The sequence below is a fragment of the Xenia sp. Carnegie-2017 genome, unplaced genomic scaffold (genome assembly GCF_021976095.1).
Source record: "Xenia sp. Carnegie-2017 unplaced genomic scaffold, XeniaSp_v1 HiC_scaffold_22, whole genome shotgun sequence".
In the NCBI taxonomy this organism is placed as follows: domain Eukaryota; kingdom Metazoa; phylum Cnidaria; class Anthozoa; order Malacalcyonacea; family Xeniidae; genus Xenia; species Xenia sp. Carnegie-2017.
In genome coordinates, this window is record NW_025813485.1 from 17,273,794 (window position 1) to 17,293,743 (window position 19,950).

General features: G+C 38.2%; 2 protein-coding genes across 2 annotated transcripts in view; both read right to left on the bottom strand.

Annotated features, from left to right (window-relative positions):
• LOC124447350 (vascular endothelial growth factor receptor 2-like) overlaps nt 1-19,950 on the bottom strand; it is a 66,385-nt gene that overhangs the window by 29,151 nt on the left and 17,284 nt on the right. The gene's annotated exons all lie outside the window — the stretch shown is intronic.
• Nucleotides 6,527-10,390, bottom strand: LOC124447362 (MAM and LDL-receptor class A domain-containing protein 1-like). The gene is made up of 4 exons (XM_046998274.1): nt 10,146-10,390; nt 9,947-10,067; nt 9,584-9,745; nt 6,527-6,705 (listed from the first exon to the last, which is right to left on the bottom strand). The coding sequence occupies exons 1-4, from the start codon at nt 10,296-10,298 to the stop codon at nt 6,593-6,595; spliced, it is 549 nt and encodes a 182-aa protein (XP_046854230.1). The 5' UTR covers nt 10,299-10,390; the 3' UTR covers nt 6,527-6,592.

The following is a 19,950-nucleotide window of genomic DNA, read 5'->3' on the forward strand; positions in this document are numbered from 1 at the left end:
GTATGGAATAAAAACACACCACACAAGATGATGGGTTTTTAACTGCAAAAAATGTTGTGTAAATTGTACACAAAAATTTCAGTAAAATGTGTATCCACAGTGACACAAACGCTAGTGTATAGACTACATAAAACTATTGGTAAATTTAATATTTTGAGTGAAAGCATGAATTACAAACTTTTAGGAAAATGTATAACACAAAATTGTAGGCAAAAAAATATAGAAACAGACAATGCATTTACAGCAACACAGGTTTTAGAGTAAAATTTCTATTAAAACACACTTATAAATAGGTATAAAGAGATAGTCGCTTATTGTGTAGAAAATTACATTAATCAATAAGACATATATATAGTACAAGACCAAGCATATATTAATAGTCGTAATACTAACTAGCTGACAGTGTCATGCAGCATATGCGGCGTTAGTCAAAGTAAAGATAACATGCATCGATTATATGTGGATTACTGGATTTTTAAGAACTCGTGAAAATATATTTTCCGCGCTGACATCCCTTCCGGTAAATAACATATATTTTATGAGTCAACTTAAAAATTAATTTGATTACACTTATTACAAAACATTTTAAAACTTCTCTAAATTGCGCAACTCTTCACTTTAACGCTCTGCTCTACATGATTTTGTGTATAACAATTTACACAAAAATGAGCAAATTGTTTACTCAAAGAAATTTGTATATTTTCAATTCAAAAAAGTAAGTAAAGATTTTACCGTAGTTTTAAGTTGACAGAACTCAAAATTTTAGTTAAATGAGATGATTTACGCAATTAATTGCGTAAATTTACACGAAATTTTACGCAGTCCATTTAACATTATGTTTTACGTATGGTTTAAATAAGGGGTTTCCGAACTTTACAGCCAGATGGCCACATGACTTTCATCCAGCATGTTGAGGGCCGACGAATCGTATACCGCTGGTCAAAGAGGAATATTTTAATAAAACGAAGTACATAACACAAGCTTCATTAGTTAAGAAAATATTTATTCAAAATTTAAAGGTTAAATTTCAACAAAGTATAATATCATAATAAAATCACAATTAGTCTGTTCAGTTTTCTCAATGTGAGTGGTGAAATTGGCTTTCTTAAGTGTCTCTGCGGGCCGGATTGAGAGGCCCAACGGGCGCATCTGGCCCGGGCCGTAGTTTGGAGACCCTGGTTTAAATGATAAAAGCATCAAACTTATAAATACACAAATTATCTTACGTTTTTAATCAATCAGCAATTCTTGTTTGTAATTTGGCTACGTTTGCTGAAAGTTCAGCAAAAACTCGAAATTGTGTAAAAATTTCCAGTCTCAGAAGTCGTCGACACACAAAATCTTTAATGTTCACTAAATTTATCAAGAATTTCACTAAACAACTTAATGACAAAAATTTCTTCCAGCAAGAGTGAAGATCGTTCTATATACTTAATATATTTGTAAAACCCACGGTAACTTTACCATTAAAAATATGTCGAATTGTAGATTATGAATGTTAAAATTGCTTTTTATAAATGTTATGTGGACTCACTTGGTAACTTTTTCAAGTATTTTGAAGAAAAGATTATATATAAGTCTACTTTATATACTTTTTTAACCTAAATACAAATTTTACTATATGCAATTTAAATGCGATATTTGGATATTTGGGGGTATATTCTGAACTAGCAATTTGTTAAAATATTTCGTATGCGTGTTATATATAAATAACAACGAAACAAATCAACGCTAATATTTATGATGTTCAATGATTGAAAAATCATATGTAAATAGTTTCAAACTACTGCTCCATAAAATTGTTAAAGAAAATCAACAACATGCACTGTCTTTATTTCTATCGTACCAGAATGCAGTGTTGAAAGACGTGCTAGAAATATGGATTTTTACTTTATAGGCATATGAAATATCAGTGCATTTTAACTCTATAGCCATGCAAACAAGGTATATCTACAAATTTTTACGGATTATTCCTATATTATTAATAGAAAAACAAAGAAATAGCTAAATTATATACAACAAATCGTACCTCTTCCAGGATCACCTAAATATGAACTATCAAAATATCTATGTAACATTCTTTATTCTCTAGTCAAAAGTTCGCCTCACACCATCAAAAACGCCACCACCTTCCTCGTTAACATTGACACCGTTAAACTACAACCAGACACAGACACAGTTATGATATCTTACGACGTGACATTACTCTTCAGGGGCGGATCCAGCTTCGTATATGAACTTAGGCACAATGTCGCACCGTTAGCGCGACTTTTCTGGGGGGGTCCAGGAACATGTCCCCCCCGGTAAATTTTTAAAATTATATTGCGAAAAACGCCATTTCCTGCGTTTTTGCAGTTGGTCTTCTAAAATATTTATTACTGGAATGAGCTAACATTCTTGCTCATAAATTATCGATTTTTGACCGTTTCGCTCAATATCAGAGCTCATCAGCATGCCTAGGAAACTCGCAAAAAATATGCTTTGAGGGCTTCCGACATGGACGGCCTGGTTCATTACAAACTTAGCCTAAAAAAATTCTTTACGCTTCATCAATATGGAATTTCATTTTATAATGGTCTAGTCATACCTATATGCTGATTATTATGCAAACGATTTTATGTCAATTTATCAAATGAAGTTGTCAATAAAACAAAAAGCAAAAAAATGTTTGTAGATTTCGATCGTCCAGGTAAGTAAAGTCCTGAGAACGATTGTTTGTGTTTATATTGACTGAGGTTAGCGGCAGTCATCTTTACAGTCAAGAGTTTAAAAAAGGCATGAAGAACTTTCACTCCGAACTAGAAAGCTAGTTCAATTCTTCTTTGTCTTTTGCAAAAGATCTATAATTTTTCTATATCTAGATTAATGTCCTGATGAATATACAATAAAGCAAGACCATTTAACCTGTCAGCAGCCATAGTACTTCTTGTATAGTTCTTTAGTCTTCGCAAAGCAGAGAACGACCTCTCACACTCACAAGAAGTGACTGGAATAGTACCTAAGATCTTTAACAATACTTTTATGTTCTCAAAACCTGGAAAATTTACCGACTTTAAAGTAGAAGAGACATTTTCAGGAAGACAAGTTGTAGAAGACGATTCCCAGTATTTCTGCCAGAGATCAAGTTCACCATCTAAAGCCTTTGGATTTGGAAGATCATCCAAGAACAAAGAAGAAAATGAATAAAATTTTTCCTTCCAAGAAACGCCACAAGAAAGACACAAAAGTAACTTGGATGGAATTAAAAACAAGCCATAATATATGCTAGTTGCTGATGAATCAAACCGTTTTTCTAACTCAGAACACAAGTGATCAGCTAAAGGAATGGTTATTGTTTTCTTAAAGTAATCAGATACAGATTGAGACGGAACATTACTTCTAATTGCCTGACGACCACAAGTTCTAGGTTTTTTCTCTTCAACACCCACCTTTTCTGCCATCGTCAATGCAATACTGTACCAGTTAGCATGATAAACATCGACTTCATTTCTTACAGTTCTCGACAATTTTTAATGCCTAAATCAAGTTCAAACCGTCAGCAATATCATTACTAGAAGACTGAAGTAACTGAGTAACTGGAAGAGTAAGATCAAAATACATCTAGTTATTACGAGTGCTGCAATAAAATCAAAAGATGTCAAAAGATGTAACAGAGGGAAGCTTTACTAGAGGTCTCACGATTACACTTGCCTTCGACGTTAAAACTCATTTCTTCCAAGGAAAAAACAATAGCAACATACAGTTCTTCAAAAGTATCTAAGCTAGTAATACGCTCGACCCATCTTGTCTTACAAGCACTTTTCAATCTCTTTTTTGCAGAATCTGGACAGCGTTTTCCAATGCATTTCTCCAAAATTAGTTGTCTGCATTGGGAAGAGTTGAAAAGTTAGCAACTTCCTTCACATGTTCCAAAACATTTCTTACATACTGAACAGCACAAGTCCCACAAATACTAAGATTTAATCTGTGACTGAAACAATGTGTGTAAATGGCTTTCTCATTCAAATTCTTAATCCTTGCAGCAAGACCATTAATGCATCCAGCAACAGCACCTGCGCCATCATACCCCTGCCCACGACAGTCCTGAATGTTCAAATTCTTCTCTTATGTTGAACTCCTCGTCAACAAAACGCAAAACCAAAGACATCTGTTCTTTATTAGAAATATCACATGTTTCGTCTGCAATCAATGCATAAAACTTGCTCTTTTTTACTTCAACTAGAAGCTGTTCAGTGATGAATTGACCACAACACCTAATTAACTCATTCTGAGTAGTTTTAGAGATGTAGGAGGCATTTTTATCATGATGCTTAAGATGGGATTCCAAAATGGTGTCCCCTGCACGAACACGGAAGTTTAATAATTCAATAAAATTACCAACATGCTTTTCAGAATATTCACCAACTTCAGGATGATACTGAGAATCATCCCGATGACCTCTAAGTGGTAATTGAAGGCGACCTGCAAGAATGATGGTATCAACTACTGGAACTAATTTTTTCCTATTCTCTGAAATCTTTTTCTTTAAGTTACTGTCAATCATGACATTTATTGGCTGGCTTTTACCGGAACTCTGATCCAAGATATCCTTAAGAAGAGCCGAAGTGTGAACATGAAGACCTGATGATGTACTTATATGCCTTTTTATTGCACTTTTAGCATCAGGCCAATGTGTTAATGGCTCTGAAAAAAATATTTTAATTCGACTGTTTTGGAGGAAACCTATCACCAAACAAAACACATGGTAAGCAAAAGCACCATTAAGACTTGGAGAATATGAAAGCCAAAGATAATCCTTCAGCCAATCATGTCGAAAAGACCTACTGCACCATTTGCATCAACAGTTTTAGGAAATTCATAGCATTCATCAGGTCAGAATACATTCTTCACAAGTTTTCAATTTCATGAATTTCCATACCTCTCACCTTTTCTCTATAAAAACCAACATCATATGGATTTCTAGGCAAATCAGCATTTGCAGTTTTATTATCTGGTAATTGCAAGGTAGAAGATGAAATAAAAGAAGAAGCATCACAAGAACCCAAAGCGCTACTGTGAGATATACCATATGGATGAGCCTTAGTTGTCATGGTTGTCTTAGTAGGACCAGAAGGTGTAAACCTCAACTTTGTTTGTATACTGGGCTTTTTAGCTTGTGACAAGTGACTACTTCCCTTTCTTTTAGTTCCCTTCCCACCAAGTATCAAAGGCATTGTGTTTGAATGCAGTTGCTTGAGGAGCTGAACCTTCAAAGCAAAACAAAACTCGCAAATAATTACTAGTGGAAGCACAAGCTCTAGATCGAATTCGAGGTTCGATTCTTTGGTTAAATAATAAATTCCACCTATAAGCACTAGAGTATATGTCAGGATAGTAAGAAAAAATGCTACAGGATGTAACTGAAGAGAGTGCCAACAAACAAACAAACCCAGTCCATGCCATATCTTTTGCATTTAACACAGCTTCTGCCCTGACCAGTTCAGCAACAGAACAACCACTTCCAGCACTATCAATAGCTTCAAAAGAGACTGACATGGCCACCATGCTTGAGATGGAATCAAAGTGTTTGTTATGCTGAGTTTCAAAAGATTTGAAAACATGGATGTTTAGCATAATAATCAGCATATAAAAATAATTCTATAGAAGTCATGAGCCTCAAAATAGTCACCACAGAGTTGTCACCAACAAGCAGAATTGACAATGAACTATAGAGGCAGTTGCCATTTGTAGCAGATCTGAAATAATGTTATGTAAATTTCAAATATTATGCTTCAGTTCATTTTTGTATATCTTATCTTAAGTAACACATCAAGAAATAAATCAATAGAAACGTTTTAAATATGATCGAAATTGGAAAATTTGTTTTGTTTTCAATCACATAAATAAACCACAAATGACAAATCCATCGGGCATCACATCAAGTCAATTTATATTTGCTTATATATTCTTGTGTAAGCATGCATGCATAACATGTCATAAGTTTTCTAACCTTAAGGCAACCAAATTTGTGTTCTTTGTCTTGGCACTCTGCGGTTGTAAAATTCGGCATTGATATTTCGGAAAATATCAACACCGAGACGATCCAACAAATTATCGTTGGTAACAATGCTGTTGACTTTCAGGCAATCCAACATCTCTCCGTAGAGTTGAGCCATAAAAGTCCCATCTTTCCTCGTAAAAGCATCTTCGACTCGATCAGTGAAAGATGCCATGCTTCTCATTAAAATCGTTAGTTTTGAAGCTCAAAGATAAAACCTCAGCTATCAACAATCTCAATCTGTGCTGAATTTCGCACAACACCGCTTGAACATTTCAGCAAAAACGGCGGCTCGTTAGTCAGCACAACGGCAATAAACCAATCAAGAGACAGATTTTAGTCTCCAAATTCAGCACAATTTAAGGCGTGCTGACTCTGTGCGGGTTAGCTATGGGTATTTCTCCCGCAAGTGAAATATAATTTATTTTAGCCACTTGATCCCTTAATCCCAATCTTAATCCAGGTCTTGGAGACAATAACATTGCTCAGTGAATGCACGTTGTTGCACAATTTTCTCATAATACTATCCCTAACCCTGACAATATGTTTATTTTTCTAATGCTTTCGTTGTGAGGACAGAAAAAATTTAATTAATTTTCGGATAAAGAATTCATGATCATTATTCACACAACGAAACAAACTACACCATACCGAGACGAGACTCGAACCTGCAAAAGACGAATAGAAAAATGCTCTTAGTCCTTTCGACAAAACGGACTTCGATCCACACTCGGTAAATTGTTTTTATTTTCAACTAGAGGCATTTAAAATTTGATTAATTTTTTCCGCTGCTGTGAAGAATTTAACTACGTCGCGTGCTGAATGTGACGTAGTTTCAATCCGCCCCTGTTACTCTTCACATCCTTACTAGTAGACACAGCCAAAGTATTAAAAACGAACTATTTACAAACGACAAATCTTGGCAAGCCACGACACAACTTGACAAAAATGACATCTTAGACTTACTCAGTCTTTGCCTCTTCACTGAATTCCCCTTACAGAACTCATACCATAGACAAATTTCAGGCACACAAATTGTGTCATCACTATCCACCTTCACCGCAGAAATTATAATGCAACAACTCGAATCACAATCAGTCACCAACAACACAGACATCAGACTGAGGAAAAGATGTGTCGACGACATCTTTGCCATTGTCAAGAAAGACAAAACTGAACAAATCCTACAAACCTTAAACAATACAATAATAAACATAACCTTTACTAAAGATGAAGACATGAAAAACAACTTACTTTTCTCTGTATCCTACTGACTAGAACAGCACACTAAACACACATATTGTGCCGCAAAACGACCCACACAGACCAAATATTTGATTTCAACATCAATCACCCAACACAACATAAAATATGCTGCATACGAACACCTTTTCATCAGAATCAACACTTATTGTAAAGCGCGGGCCACACTATCGTCGAAATGCAACGAATTTCGTGACGAGTCGCTCGTCAACGAGAAAATATGACGATATGGACGAGTTCGTCGCCGTTGAGCATGCACACCGAAATCGTCAACGAGTGACGAGTAATTGTTGCATATCTACTCTAATTGGACAAGAAAAATCACATGACTAATGTTTACTTTCACTGTGCTGTGGCAAAATGGCGTATTGGCAAGAAATATTAATTGAGCTAGTGAGAGAGAGGCGATGTTTGTGGGGCAAGTTTCATCCTGACTATAAAGATACACGCAATATAAAGAAAAATAATTGGAAGGATGCTGCTCGGGAACTGAAAGTTGCGACCAATAGAGCTTGACGAAGCTCTTGCAACAACGTGTCATACAAGCCCATCTCTTCTCGCCTTTTATTTATGGGATGTACCCAGAACCTTCTTTTGTATCTACGTCGTTTTGCAGAAATTAGAAGCAGTAGAATTTTTCTCTTCAATAATAGAAGTTTCTTTTTGCGCTGATAATCGTCCATGCTTGTACGGAAAATCGTTACAATGTGGCACATGTACTCGTCACGACGGCTCGTTGACGAGCGACTCGTCACGAAATTCGTTGCATTTCGACGATAGTGTGGCCCGCGCTTAACACCGAAAAGGCTAAGAAAACAGAACGCAATTACTGATACTCCACATTTATATAAAACAATTACAATAGAAAATTTATAAACAAAATTATAAACAAAACACAAAACAAAACCCAAACCAACAAAAGTAACGAATAACCCGATGAAACAGTAAAACAATCACATCCATGCATACATAAACGGAACATCAAAAAAGACTGCATGACTTCTTCGACCATTCAATATAAACGTCGCAAACAAACCAACACAAAAGACAAATCATATTTTGGCAAACATAAAGACAAAACAACAACAATTCATCATACAAAGGACACAATCTACATGATGCCATTTAAAGATTGCTCAAAACAATACATATAGGACAAAAATCGAAGAAAATCGAAACAAGACTCACAAAACACAAAAACGCCAAAAACGACGAGATCCAAACTCATTAACGACAGAACACACGTTTGCAAATAACGAGGCATAGGATTGTACAGAAATTAAAGTACTCGGACGCGCACAGACAAAACACGCACGCAAATTTAAAGACGCTTGGTACAGTAAAGACAACGACACAATGAACAAACATATTGACATACCTATCGTATATATTCACAGCTAAAGAAAAACGACAAAAAATCTACTAACGACACTCAAACCACAGCAACTCACGGTAATAATATATATTATCACAATCCTATTCACAATACACCCAAACCCACAACAACATATTTCACGTCATTCAATCACCTAAATCCACCATTAATAAAATAACTTATCCGGATAAACTTTTATCTTTCTAAAGTACATATATATAAGTTTAAAGAATGGTAATCCAGACATGCTTTATTGTAGGGCATGCCGTTATGTAATCTAGTACCTAATAACCAATTGCATATACAGTAAATAATAAATTATCTGTCAGTTTCCTGAAGATCGCCCTATGGCGTGAAACACCAAGTAATGACAGCAAAAACTTATCAATATATTAACTATACAATACATTGATTTTTTAATACTGAATTGTAAGTAGCAATGCTGAAAAGTACCATATATACATTGTTCAATTATACATGGTTTTAGTTTATCTTTGTTGTTTTAGTATTTTGTCAAAGTGTTTCGTTCATGTGGTTATGTATAGATAACCAAGGTTAAAATCAACGCAAATACTCCCGATGTTCAAAATTACAAAAATCATGAATAAATATTTTTAAAATGCTTCTTCATAAAATTGATAAAGAAAATCAACAACAAGTAGTGTCTTCATTTCTATCGTCACAGAATGGAGCGTTGAAAGACGTGCAAGAAATACGGTTTTTTACGAAATAACATACGACATATAAGTATATTATCAAATCTAGTTCTGCAAACAAGGTATGTACAAGTTTTTACGTTGGGGATTATTCTATTTAGTAGAAAAAATAAGGAAAACATAAAAACAAAATATGTTTATAATACATTGATTTTTCAAAACAGAAATTTTACTAATAATAATAAAAATTACCTTTTATACATTCTCGTTCACTCACTGCACCAACATTGATGGTACCTTTACCATCATTACATGGAAGACAACGAATTTGTTTTGGATATGGTTGATATGTATAGATGGGACATTTTTCACATTTGTTACTTTTAAAGGAAAAGAATGAACCAATTGAACAATCTATAAAGACGATTAATGAAAATAAAAAGTTGACTGACAATTAAAATTCTACAGTTGATTTATTTATTGTATTCAATGTTTCCTGTCTCATTATGTAAGTTAACTATGAACCAAATAAAAAGTTAGAAAATTTCCAAGAACATAAGAACAACAAAAGTGATCAAGCAAAACACTTCACATTCCAAGAAAACAAATACTTACCAAAAGCATTGTTAGGAATGGCCACCTTTGGTATTGTGTCACAGCTTCCTGGAGCAAAAGCAAGATTGTCGAGAGCTGGAGAGTTTCTTGTGTATCTACGCACGACAGCTTCAACGATTAACTATGAAGAAAAGTAAGGGGCTTGGACAAATTGCCGAAGTTTAATTTTAAGTTGTATAAATATGTGTAAGTTGCCTACCCTAGATAGACCCATTGTAAAATTAACTGTGACTTGGCCTTTTTTCCACTTAGTTCCTTGATGACCACTTAATGACCACAGTAAAAGATTGTATCCATTGTGAAAATATTCTTGGTAGATATTTAATGACCCAGCAAAATAACTGTTATACATGTAATACGAAAATGAAAAACACACGAGAGAGTCGTTGCGATAGTTTCCAACCAACCAAGCTTTGCCTGAAAAATATGATTCCAAACGAAGATATCGTCCTACAACACATGAAGAAATGTAAGATATATGTAGACTATATATATAAAGAATAAAAATATCGTCCTACAACACATGAAGAATTGTAAGATATATGCGGACTTTATATATAAAGAAATATAAAATTATCGTGGTTTAACAAATTCAATAAACAAAATTTTTTAAAAAACCATAATAGCTATAAAATTATCATCTATTTTTGTGTCTTTTAGCTGAATGAAACTACATCTGATTTTAATTTTAAGTAAGTATCTATTTTAGATCCAGCAATAAATTTATGACGTTAGATTTTATTAAGGAGTAACTTACTGATTGACGTTTAAAATCCGAGTTGTCATTTAAAGACAAAATCCTAGATACTCTTCATCATTTTTCTTTTTTTAATTCAAGCAGTTGTACATACAATACTTATTCACTATAAACGTTGCCATCTTACCAATACTGAAGCCTGCAGCATCATAGCGTGGTGGGTCAAAAAATTCATAAAATGATGAGTATGATGTACTAAGTTTCCAGTCAAAGTCATCGTCACCTTCTACGTTGTGCCATGGACATTCAGTAGTTCCCAGTCCCTTTTGAAAATCACATCTTTTGACTGAACGAAGAAGAAATCGAAAGTTAAACAGCCATATTAGTTGTTATAGAATATAGGAAAAGTCTGAAATGCATTTGTATGGAATAAAAACACACCACACAAGATAATGGGTTTTTAACTGCAAAAAATGTTGTGTAAAATGTACACAAAAATTTCAGTAAAATGTGTATCCACAGTGACACAAACGCTAGTGTATAGACTACATAAAACTATTGGTAAATTTAATATTTTGAGTGAAAGGATGAATTACAAACTTTTGGGAAAATGTATAACACAAAATTGTAGGTAAATATAGAAACAGACAATGCATTTACAGCAACACAGGTTTTAGAGTAAAATTTCTATTAAAACACACTTATAAATAGGTATAAAGAGATAGTCGTTTATTGTGTAGAAAATTATATTGATCAATAAGACATGTATACTACAAGACCAAGCATATATTAATAGTCATAATACTAACTAGCTGACAGCGTCATGCAGCATATGCGCCGCTAGTTAAAGTAAAGATAACATGCATCGATTATATGTGGATTACTGGATTTTTAAGAACTCGTGAAAATATATTTTCCGTGCAGACATCCCTTCCGGCAAATAACATACATTTTATGAGTCAACTTAAAAATTAATTTGATTACACTTATTACAAAACATTGTAAAACTTGTCTAAATTGCGCAACTCTTCACTTTAACGCTCTGCTCTACATGATTTTGTGTATAACAATTTACACAAAAATGAGCAAATTGTTTACTCAAAGAAATTTGTATATTTTCAATTCAAAAAAGTAAGTAAAGATTTTACCGTAGTTTTAAGTTGACAGAACTCAAAATTTTAGTTAAATGAGATGATTTACGCAATTAATTGCGTAAATTTACACAAAATTTTATGCAGTCCATTTAACATTATGTTTCACGTAAGGTTTAAATCAGGGGTCTCCAAACTTTACAGCCAGAGGGCCACATGACTTTCATCCAGCATGTTGAGGGCCGACGAATCGTATACCGCTGGTCAAAGAGCGAATATTTTAATAAAACGAAGTACATAACACAAGCTTCATTAGTTAAGAAAATATTTATTCAAAATTTAAAGGTTAAATTTCAGCAAAGTGTAATATTATAACAAAATCACAATTAGTCTGTTCAGTTTTCTCAATGTGAGTGGTGAAATTGGCTTTCTTAAGTGTCTCTGCGGGCCGGATTGAGAGGCCCAACGGGCCGCATCTGGCCCGCGGGCGGTAGTTTTTGAGACCCCCGGCCTAGAAGAACAGCAGGGACACGACGGAAGACCACGGAGCGAGCGAAGAATACCGGTTTGGATGAATTCAAGAGCATGCTCCTAAATGCTGCAAGGAGCACGGGGAAGAGAGCAGCGAAACGCGCAAAATCGAGGGCCATTTCTAGGTTGAAATCGTCAGCCACAAGTTTGGCACCCAATGTCCTTGCTTCGGCGCCCGCGGCGGCTTCCCGTTTACGTCAGCCCATCAACAACAGCATCTCCCAGGCCTTGCGGGCCACGTACTCGACCCCGACGAGTGCCCACATTGGCCAGTCGTTCAACATTTAGAGCGGTGCATATCTTTCCGAAATGGATTTTCGGCAGTTATTCCCCGGGTCAGTCGTGCCGACGCCATCAGAGGCGCCAGCGCCTCCTGTGTTATCACGCGCGATACTAGCATTGGTGGGGGCAAATACCCCGCTATCCCCGGGCTTGAATTTCACAAAAAAGAATGATTTGACGAGCTTCTGCCTTCACTCAAAAAATGGGTGCAGAATGTTTTGCTCTTGGGTCAGAGCAATATGGGCAAGAGCTTCTTCATGAAACGGCTCCTTGCTCACGTTCGTCCGAAAAGGCTGTACGTCATTTCGAACACCTCCGCTGATCAATATATCCAACCTAACACGGTCTTGAAGCATTATTCCGTCATGCCTGAATCCATTGAAGATACGAGTATAGAACCAGACTCCTACGTTATCATCGACGTCATGAATCTCAAATGCGGAACGCAGAGGGAATGCCTCTATAAGTTCTTTACGATGTATAGCCATCATCTGAAATTGAATGTCTTCTTTCTCTCCCAGAGCTTCGACAACATAAAGGACATGAAGGCTAACACAAACTTTCTCTATCTCTTCCGATTCACGGATAAGTCGAACGTGAAGCGGTTTCTTAATTCGCTCTTCGGCGGCACGGGCAATAAACAGGCTCTCATCTTCAAACTGTACGAGAAACTTTTGACCCTCTGCGAGCGCCCGATCCTCGCTATGGACTGCACCAATCAGCGATTCGCCTACTATTGCGACGAAAAATCTATTGCGGTGGACTTTCAGTGAAAGCTTTGCTTTCTCCGTCATTACCAGAAAAATCTGAACAAGAATTAGAGAAAGAAATTCGGGAGGGATATCACCAGATTGTTTAGCGTATGTTTGAAGAAAATGGAACATATTTGAATGCGGATCGTTGATGGTCTACCACAGCGGCTTGAGCGGGTGGCGGATGGTTATCTTTCGGTCTTCCTCATTCCAAAGGTGCGGTGGCTGGAGGTCCTCCAATTGGCTCGAGAGCCAACCCGAGCACATTATCAAACGCGCTTAGTCCTTTATGGATGTCTTGGGATATCTCCCCGAAGGGGCCCGAGCAAAGGGGGCTGGAGCACCAAATTGCCACCGGAATTTCATCTCCTTCCTAAGCAATGCATTGCAGTAAATACCAAACTATCCCCTTGCTAAGTTGAGCTTGCTGGAGCTAAAAAAACACCCAAGCGTAAAAGAGCTCTATGCCTTGTTTGAGGGCCACCCTGAGCTTATCAATGAAAAGTCGGTCCTGAGTGCGGTAAAATCCAGGTTGCTGAACTATTTTGAAGATACAGGCCAAGTTCGCGACAGCGTCGCTGATGTCCGTTTAAGAAACCAACTCGCGGCGGTCACTACAACCGCGCCCTCTCTCCAGAGTCGGAAAGAGGGAGAGTTCGATCGCTTGCTGCTGCTCGTCTTTGGCCGCTTTCTAGCGGGCCAGAAAATTCCGGAGGCCTTTCTCAAAAGCAACTATTTCACTCCGCGTGCGCAGCTGGTATAATTGTTTACGGAAAACCCTCAAGGGTTTGAAGCCATTCTCAGGGAGCCTCAGGTGGATCATGATATGCGTCTTGCCATCGTGGCTGACTATTGCGTGCTTGTGAACAACGTAAACCAACAGTTTCTCAGCAGGTATTCCTTTGAGGTGGTCGCTAACGCCGTAGTCGACTTCGGCCATCCCCAGTTTCGCCTGGCGAGGCAGAAGTTGCAGGAGATCAAACAGCATGCTCTTGCGGTACCGGGGTCAGGGCAGAAGTTCGGTGATTTGGCGGCCTTGCTTGAGACCTACTCCAAAATACCCGAGAGCAAACTTATAAATTATGATCGTCATTTTATGCCTGGAGGCATCAGAGGCAAGATGACTAGCGATGCTGCCTTTATTAATGCGCTCCTCATTAACGGGAGCCGCATCATTAGCAAGTGTCTTGCTATATTGAACGCTCAAGGCCTTGTTTGAATGTTTTATGGACATGGCATTTTTGACGACCACTTGGGATAAGACGGCGTCTGCTTTGGTGATCAGTGATCCGGAGGAGCACTTGCTCGTTTGCAGGATGATGTGGTGCAAAACAAAACAAAAAATGGGAATGAGGATACCGAGGGCACTCTCTCTCATACTGTTGCACAGCTGAAGGTAAACAAGCTCGACCTCCATGGCCTTGATGACCGTTTGAGTGGTTTACCGAGAATTGCTACAGGAACGCTGCCTGATCTCGTACGACAGGACGTTGTAGTGGCGCGGTTTGGGGAGGGTGCGAGTCTGAAGAATGGCAAGATACGGAGTCAGAGTCTTTGGATTGAGCGGGCTGAAAACGAGTGGTATCATATGAGCAGCGGTAAACTGCGAGAGACTTGGGGTTGGAGCTTCCATCTCTTCTGGCGGGGTGATGGCACCTCTCTTCTCACTCGCTATGCCGCAGTCCCGCGGGTTGTCTCGGACCACCGGGGCACGTACGGATACAATTGGAGACGTACCTATAGGGTGTATTATCTTGAGTTCCCCTGATACATATCATCAGCATGGCGTTAGATTTGTGTATGACCCAAGCAGTCGAGATTTGGCTCCAAGCAAGGAAAGATCCTGTGACGAATTTAACGCGCTTCCGCTGCCAATACGAGTCCGAGCAAGATCCACCGAGCTCGATCTCTGTATGGGAATACGCTTTTCACCGCTCCACCCGTACGCAGCTGGAGACCGTTCTCACCCAAGCTCAGGCCGCCAAACGGGTTCTGTATCGTCGTTCCGATGGCGCTGTGAGGAGGGTGGGACGCCCTCCTATGCGTGTTACTCTGCAGGCGGAGAGGGGGGCCGGCGGATGGTCTCCGCTTGGCCCGGTTCTCAGCTCGAGTCGAGTGCTTAGCATGGGGATTGCAGCGGCTGTAAACGATGTTGCGACAGTCCGGCTGAAGGTGAACGATGTCGAGAAGACAATTTTCGAAGTGCGCAAGCCACGCGGGCAGGTTTCAGCCTTCACAGTTTTCGACTCTGCATTAGAGGTTGACGCGGGGGCCGTTATTTGGTTTTCTTCAACAGACGCTACCGTTGGTTTTATAGTGACATTGCTATTGGAGCAGTATGACCTCGTGTGAAACCTCCGTGAACCCTTCTTCACCTCCGGTGTCGATGGCGCATCTCTATCCTACGCTGCCTACTGCGAGCGATCCGGAAATACGTACCCATTACAGAAGATTTCAGAGGTTGAAGCTCGCTTGCACACGGAAATGGAAGCCCGCCAAACACTCTACAAAAAGTACAAAAGAGCTGTGAACGGGAGAGACGGCGTGGGCAATGCCCTGTCTGCTATCACTGTGGGCAGTGCTGTTAGCGGCGTGGCCGTACTCAGTACCGTCGTCTTAACTCCTGTCGGGATCGCGCTCGAAGTCCTGGCAGCTGTTTGCGGCACGGCCACTTTCGTTGGTCGGGTCGTTAGCCGCAGATTGGACAAGAAAGCAAACACGATCGCATTCGGACGTCCACTGAGACCGTGCTCCGAACAATTTCGCTGATCACGAGCCAAGCGCTTCGAGATGGCAACTGCAGCAAAAGTGAGTACCAGCTCGTTTTGGGCGAAGCAGAGCGCTTCACTTCGTTGATAGACGACATTAGATGCCAGACAAAGAGAGCTCTCCGCGAACAGACGCGAGAGCTAGAAGCACAGCTGGACGCTGCACGTGCGAGTGGGCGTGAGGATGGCATTCAGCTCGGGCGCATGGACGCTCTGAAAAAAATCCAGCGTCATATGCGATTCACGCTAGATATAAACTTTTTGCGCCATTGACAGTTTTGCATCATCATGGTGTGACAGTTTTCATCACCCCACCCACGCCAGGGGCTACAGACTGAAGCTGTGATCATAATAAATCACTGCGGTGAACATCTCTTTTGTTTGCGAGAGAAAACCAGTAGTTGAATAAAACGGTGTGTATGAAATAGCGTCAGTGGTATGGAGTGTTTGGCATGTCAAACTGGCGCTATGAGCGTCATGAATCTAGCCGAGAATTTCAATGGTCGGCAGCATAATCGTGCGTGGTTGGCTGGCAAAGCTATAAAATTCGCTTGCCACTTTTGTGACGACAGCGGGCATGTGGAATGGCTATGTAAGCATGTCAAGTCGCCTGGACACCGAGAAAAGCTAGTTGAGGAGCTGATGAGATCTAGGGAGTGGCCTCACCGCTTCCTCCTGGCTGCTCCCGACGAACTGCAACGGCAAGTTGTGCTTTCGAGGGAGCAAGTAGATGCCCACCTCCGCATGTTGGACTGGGTCCTTGAGGGGAACCCTCTCGACGAGTACTAACTAACTAATTATCACATCAGAACTAATTATCACATCAGAACTAATAGACCCGCGACGGCCGGCTGCGCGGGCGCGGGGCGTGGGCTGGCCGTCTTTGGCTCCTGCCGTTGTCCAGGGTTTGGCCTTCGCTCTCATTATGCTAGCTTAATAACAAGAATTACGTACGCGAGCTAGGGCTGGGGCGCTTAGATTTGTGCATACTCCTTCTCAAACTGTGAGGTGCGCCGGAATTGGTGCGATTTTTTTCGGGACCCATGTATACACAGTACGAAGTAATGTGTAAACAAACTAGGGCTGGGACGCTCAGATTTATGTACGTAGCCTCCCAGACCGGAGTTGCGCCAGAACTGGCAGTATCTATACTACTAAACCTAAGGCGCCATACTATTATTTACTTTATCATAAACAAATGTTTGGGGCTTTTCAGTTTATGATCATTGATCATTCATTCATTGGACAGTTATACTACACATTGTTTAAGTTTTGAGAAAACTAACATTGATTGCATGAGAAGCTGTTTACTATAACTTGTGATTTTGAGTCTTTTCTAATCCATGAAGCTTTTTAGTTTGAAAATTTGACTGGAATGGTATTAAACCTGAGTATTTCACATACATGAAATGTTGTCCCATGTCACATAATGTCCCCTTTTCTAACTGAACGCCTCATGTAGAGATGTCAAGGTGTGTTGATCTACGGCTCATACCAGATTGTTTGCCATAAATTACAAAGGGCTATTGATGTATGAAAAGCATTTTCTATAAAGTAAAAATGTCTTCCCATTTATACAGTTAAACCTTGAAATTTGGCAAAACAGCAAAGTATTTTTCATGATCACTAGGTAATTTTTCTGACGATCATTATAATTTCTAATCTAAATTATTTCAGATTTACATTTAAACGAGCTTTGATCATATGAAAAGATATTTATCATAACCAGTAAGCATGACACATGAACCAATTTTAACATTCGTGTAATTATATAATTAAAGACATGTTGGTTACATTCTGTTTGTATTTGCAAATACAATGCTACTAGTGATTGCTATATAGCACACCTTGCATATACTTACAGAAGATAATAGTCTAGTGAAATGCCTAATTAACATTGATGGCATTAAGCTGTCCTTAATTGCAAATTTTCACTCTGATAATTTTTGCTTAATCTTTGGCAGAAAAAAATTTTGAGTTTTTTCGCAAAAGGTGAATTTGTTGGCACTTTATGTGGAGATGGGTAAAGGTTTACAATAAACTTGCATGGTTTGAAGTCCGAACTTTTCTATATCTATGAACTGTCCTTTGTAGTACAAAGTTTCTAACTTAACTCATTACATAGAGGTTTGAATGGGGGTCTTAGGGGGATCTATGCCTGACAACTTGGTAGAAATTTTTAAAGGCAATGTCTTTTTTGGAATAGCATTATTGTAAAATAAATTTTACGTTCCTACACATGCTAATGAGCCATATATTTGGCATGATAATGAGCCTAAATATTTGGCAAAACATTCAAGTATTGTTCACTTCATTTATTTTTGAAAAAAACTTCAGCAAAATGTGCTGTTTTTAAGCGAAAACGATGCCCACAAAATAAATTTTGTATTGCTTTAAATAGCTGAAAATGGCATTTTCAAGGCTCTGAAATTCAAAATTTCTCAGGGGAGAATGCCTCAGACCCCCCCCAGGTGCGGAGCGCCTCCGACGTTTTATGACTGATGTTTGAAAAATCCTAGATCCGCCCCTGTGCGAAATGATCACAATTTTTGAGCTGATAAAAATTTGTTTGTAACAAAACGATAATTTCAACTATAATTGAACTAAAGCTACATTTTTACTATGATTTTCACGAATGAACTTCGACTTCTTACATTGAAATTTTGTACTCGCATTCCTAGTTCGACTTGAAGTGATGAATTTATTTTTAAGGTAGATCAACGTTTTGACATGCATGACATAAGTCAAATTTTTATTAAAGTCAAAATGATGTCTAGTGTGCTTATCGGGACACCTCTTCTTGATGTAATCAAAGTTTCAAAGGAATATGAGTGTATAATTGACGAAGAACCGCGAGTTGTATCTTTCTCAGACAACTTATTCTATATATATGATTTATATGTTCATACCAATTTCCAAACATGGTTATACTTACTTATGTTAATATGAACATAGCATGTTGAAGTTTTTTCACCATACAGAAAGTGCTTGTACGGAATTTTGTGCTGTCCTTTTGAGAACAACTGTGGAGAACTAATGTTCGGCTTTTCCTCTCCTTCTTTTATGTATTTATGAGGACAAGTGAAGTTTTCCGGTTCACTCCAAGATATATTTGCTACTAGTTTCCCACCTTCGAGACTTTTGTTCACGACATTCTTTGCACACCAACATTTACCTAAAAAATTTTATTTAATAAATAAAAATAGACATTCATGGTCGTATTACCATATATAGCAGGAGAGTGATGTATAACAAAGTCATTCGATCTGCATAAGAAACAGACCATGACAAGCTACATCCATTAACGATGAACGTAGCCACGGAATAAAACTGAAAAACAGTTTAATTTCTATTTCTTAGACTAAAAAGCAAACGACTTAATCCTTTGATCTTGCTAAACTTGACTCTTTAGTGAGGAAATCCATGTTTCTGATACAACACTGTTACCAATGTACGTAGGTCTGCAGTTTTGCATACGCAATAGATATGTAAAAAAATACAATTATACCTTTTTCTACCTTAGGTTTTTGCAAATTAACTCTTCTCCAACAGTAAATTTTTATATGAAAATACGTATGTAAAGGTAAATGTAAAATATATAGATTACCTTCAAGTGGACAAATTTCACTGAACATCCTGAATCGTTCCAAAAGATAATTTTTCTCTTCGATGCAACCATTAGTTAAAGACAAATTTCCGCACCTTTCTTCCGATTTATTTTTTTCTTGAACAAACACATTCCATTTATCTTCACAAAATTCAAACTTTTTATTCCATCCCCATTTAACGGCCAATTTAAGAGTCACGGCCAGCATCAACCACAAGATGACAACAAAACGCATCATTTTTTATCCTTTAAACTGCAATTGTATGGAAAATCATA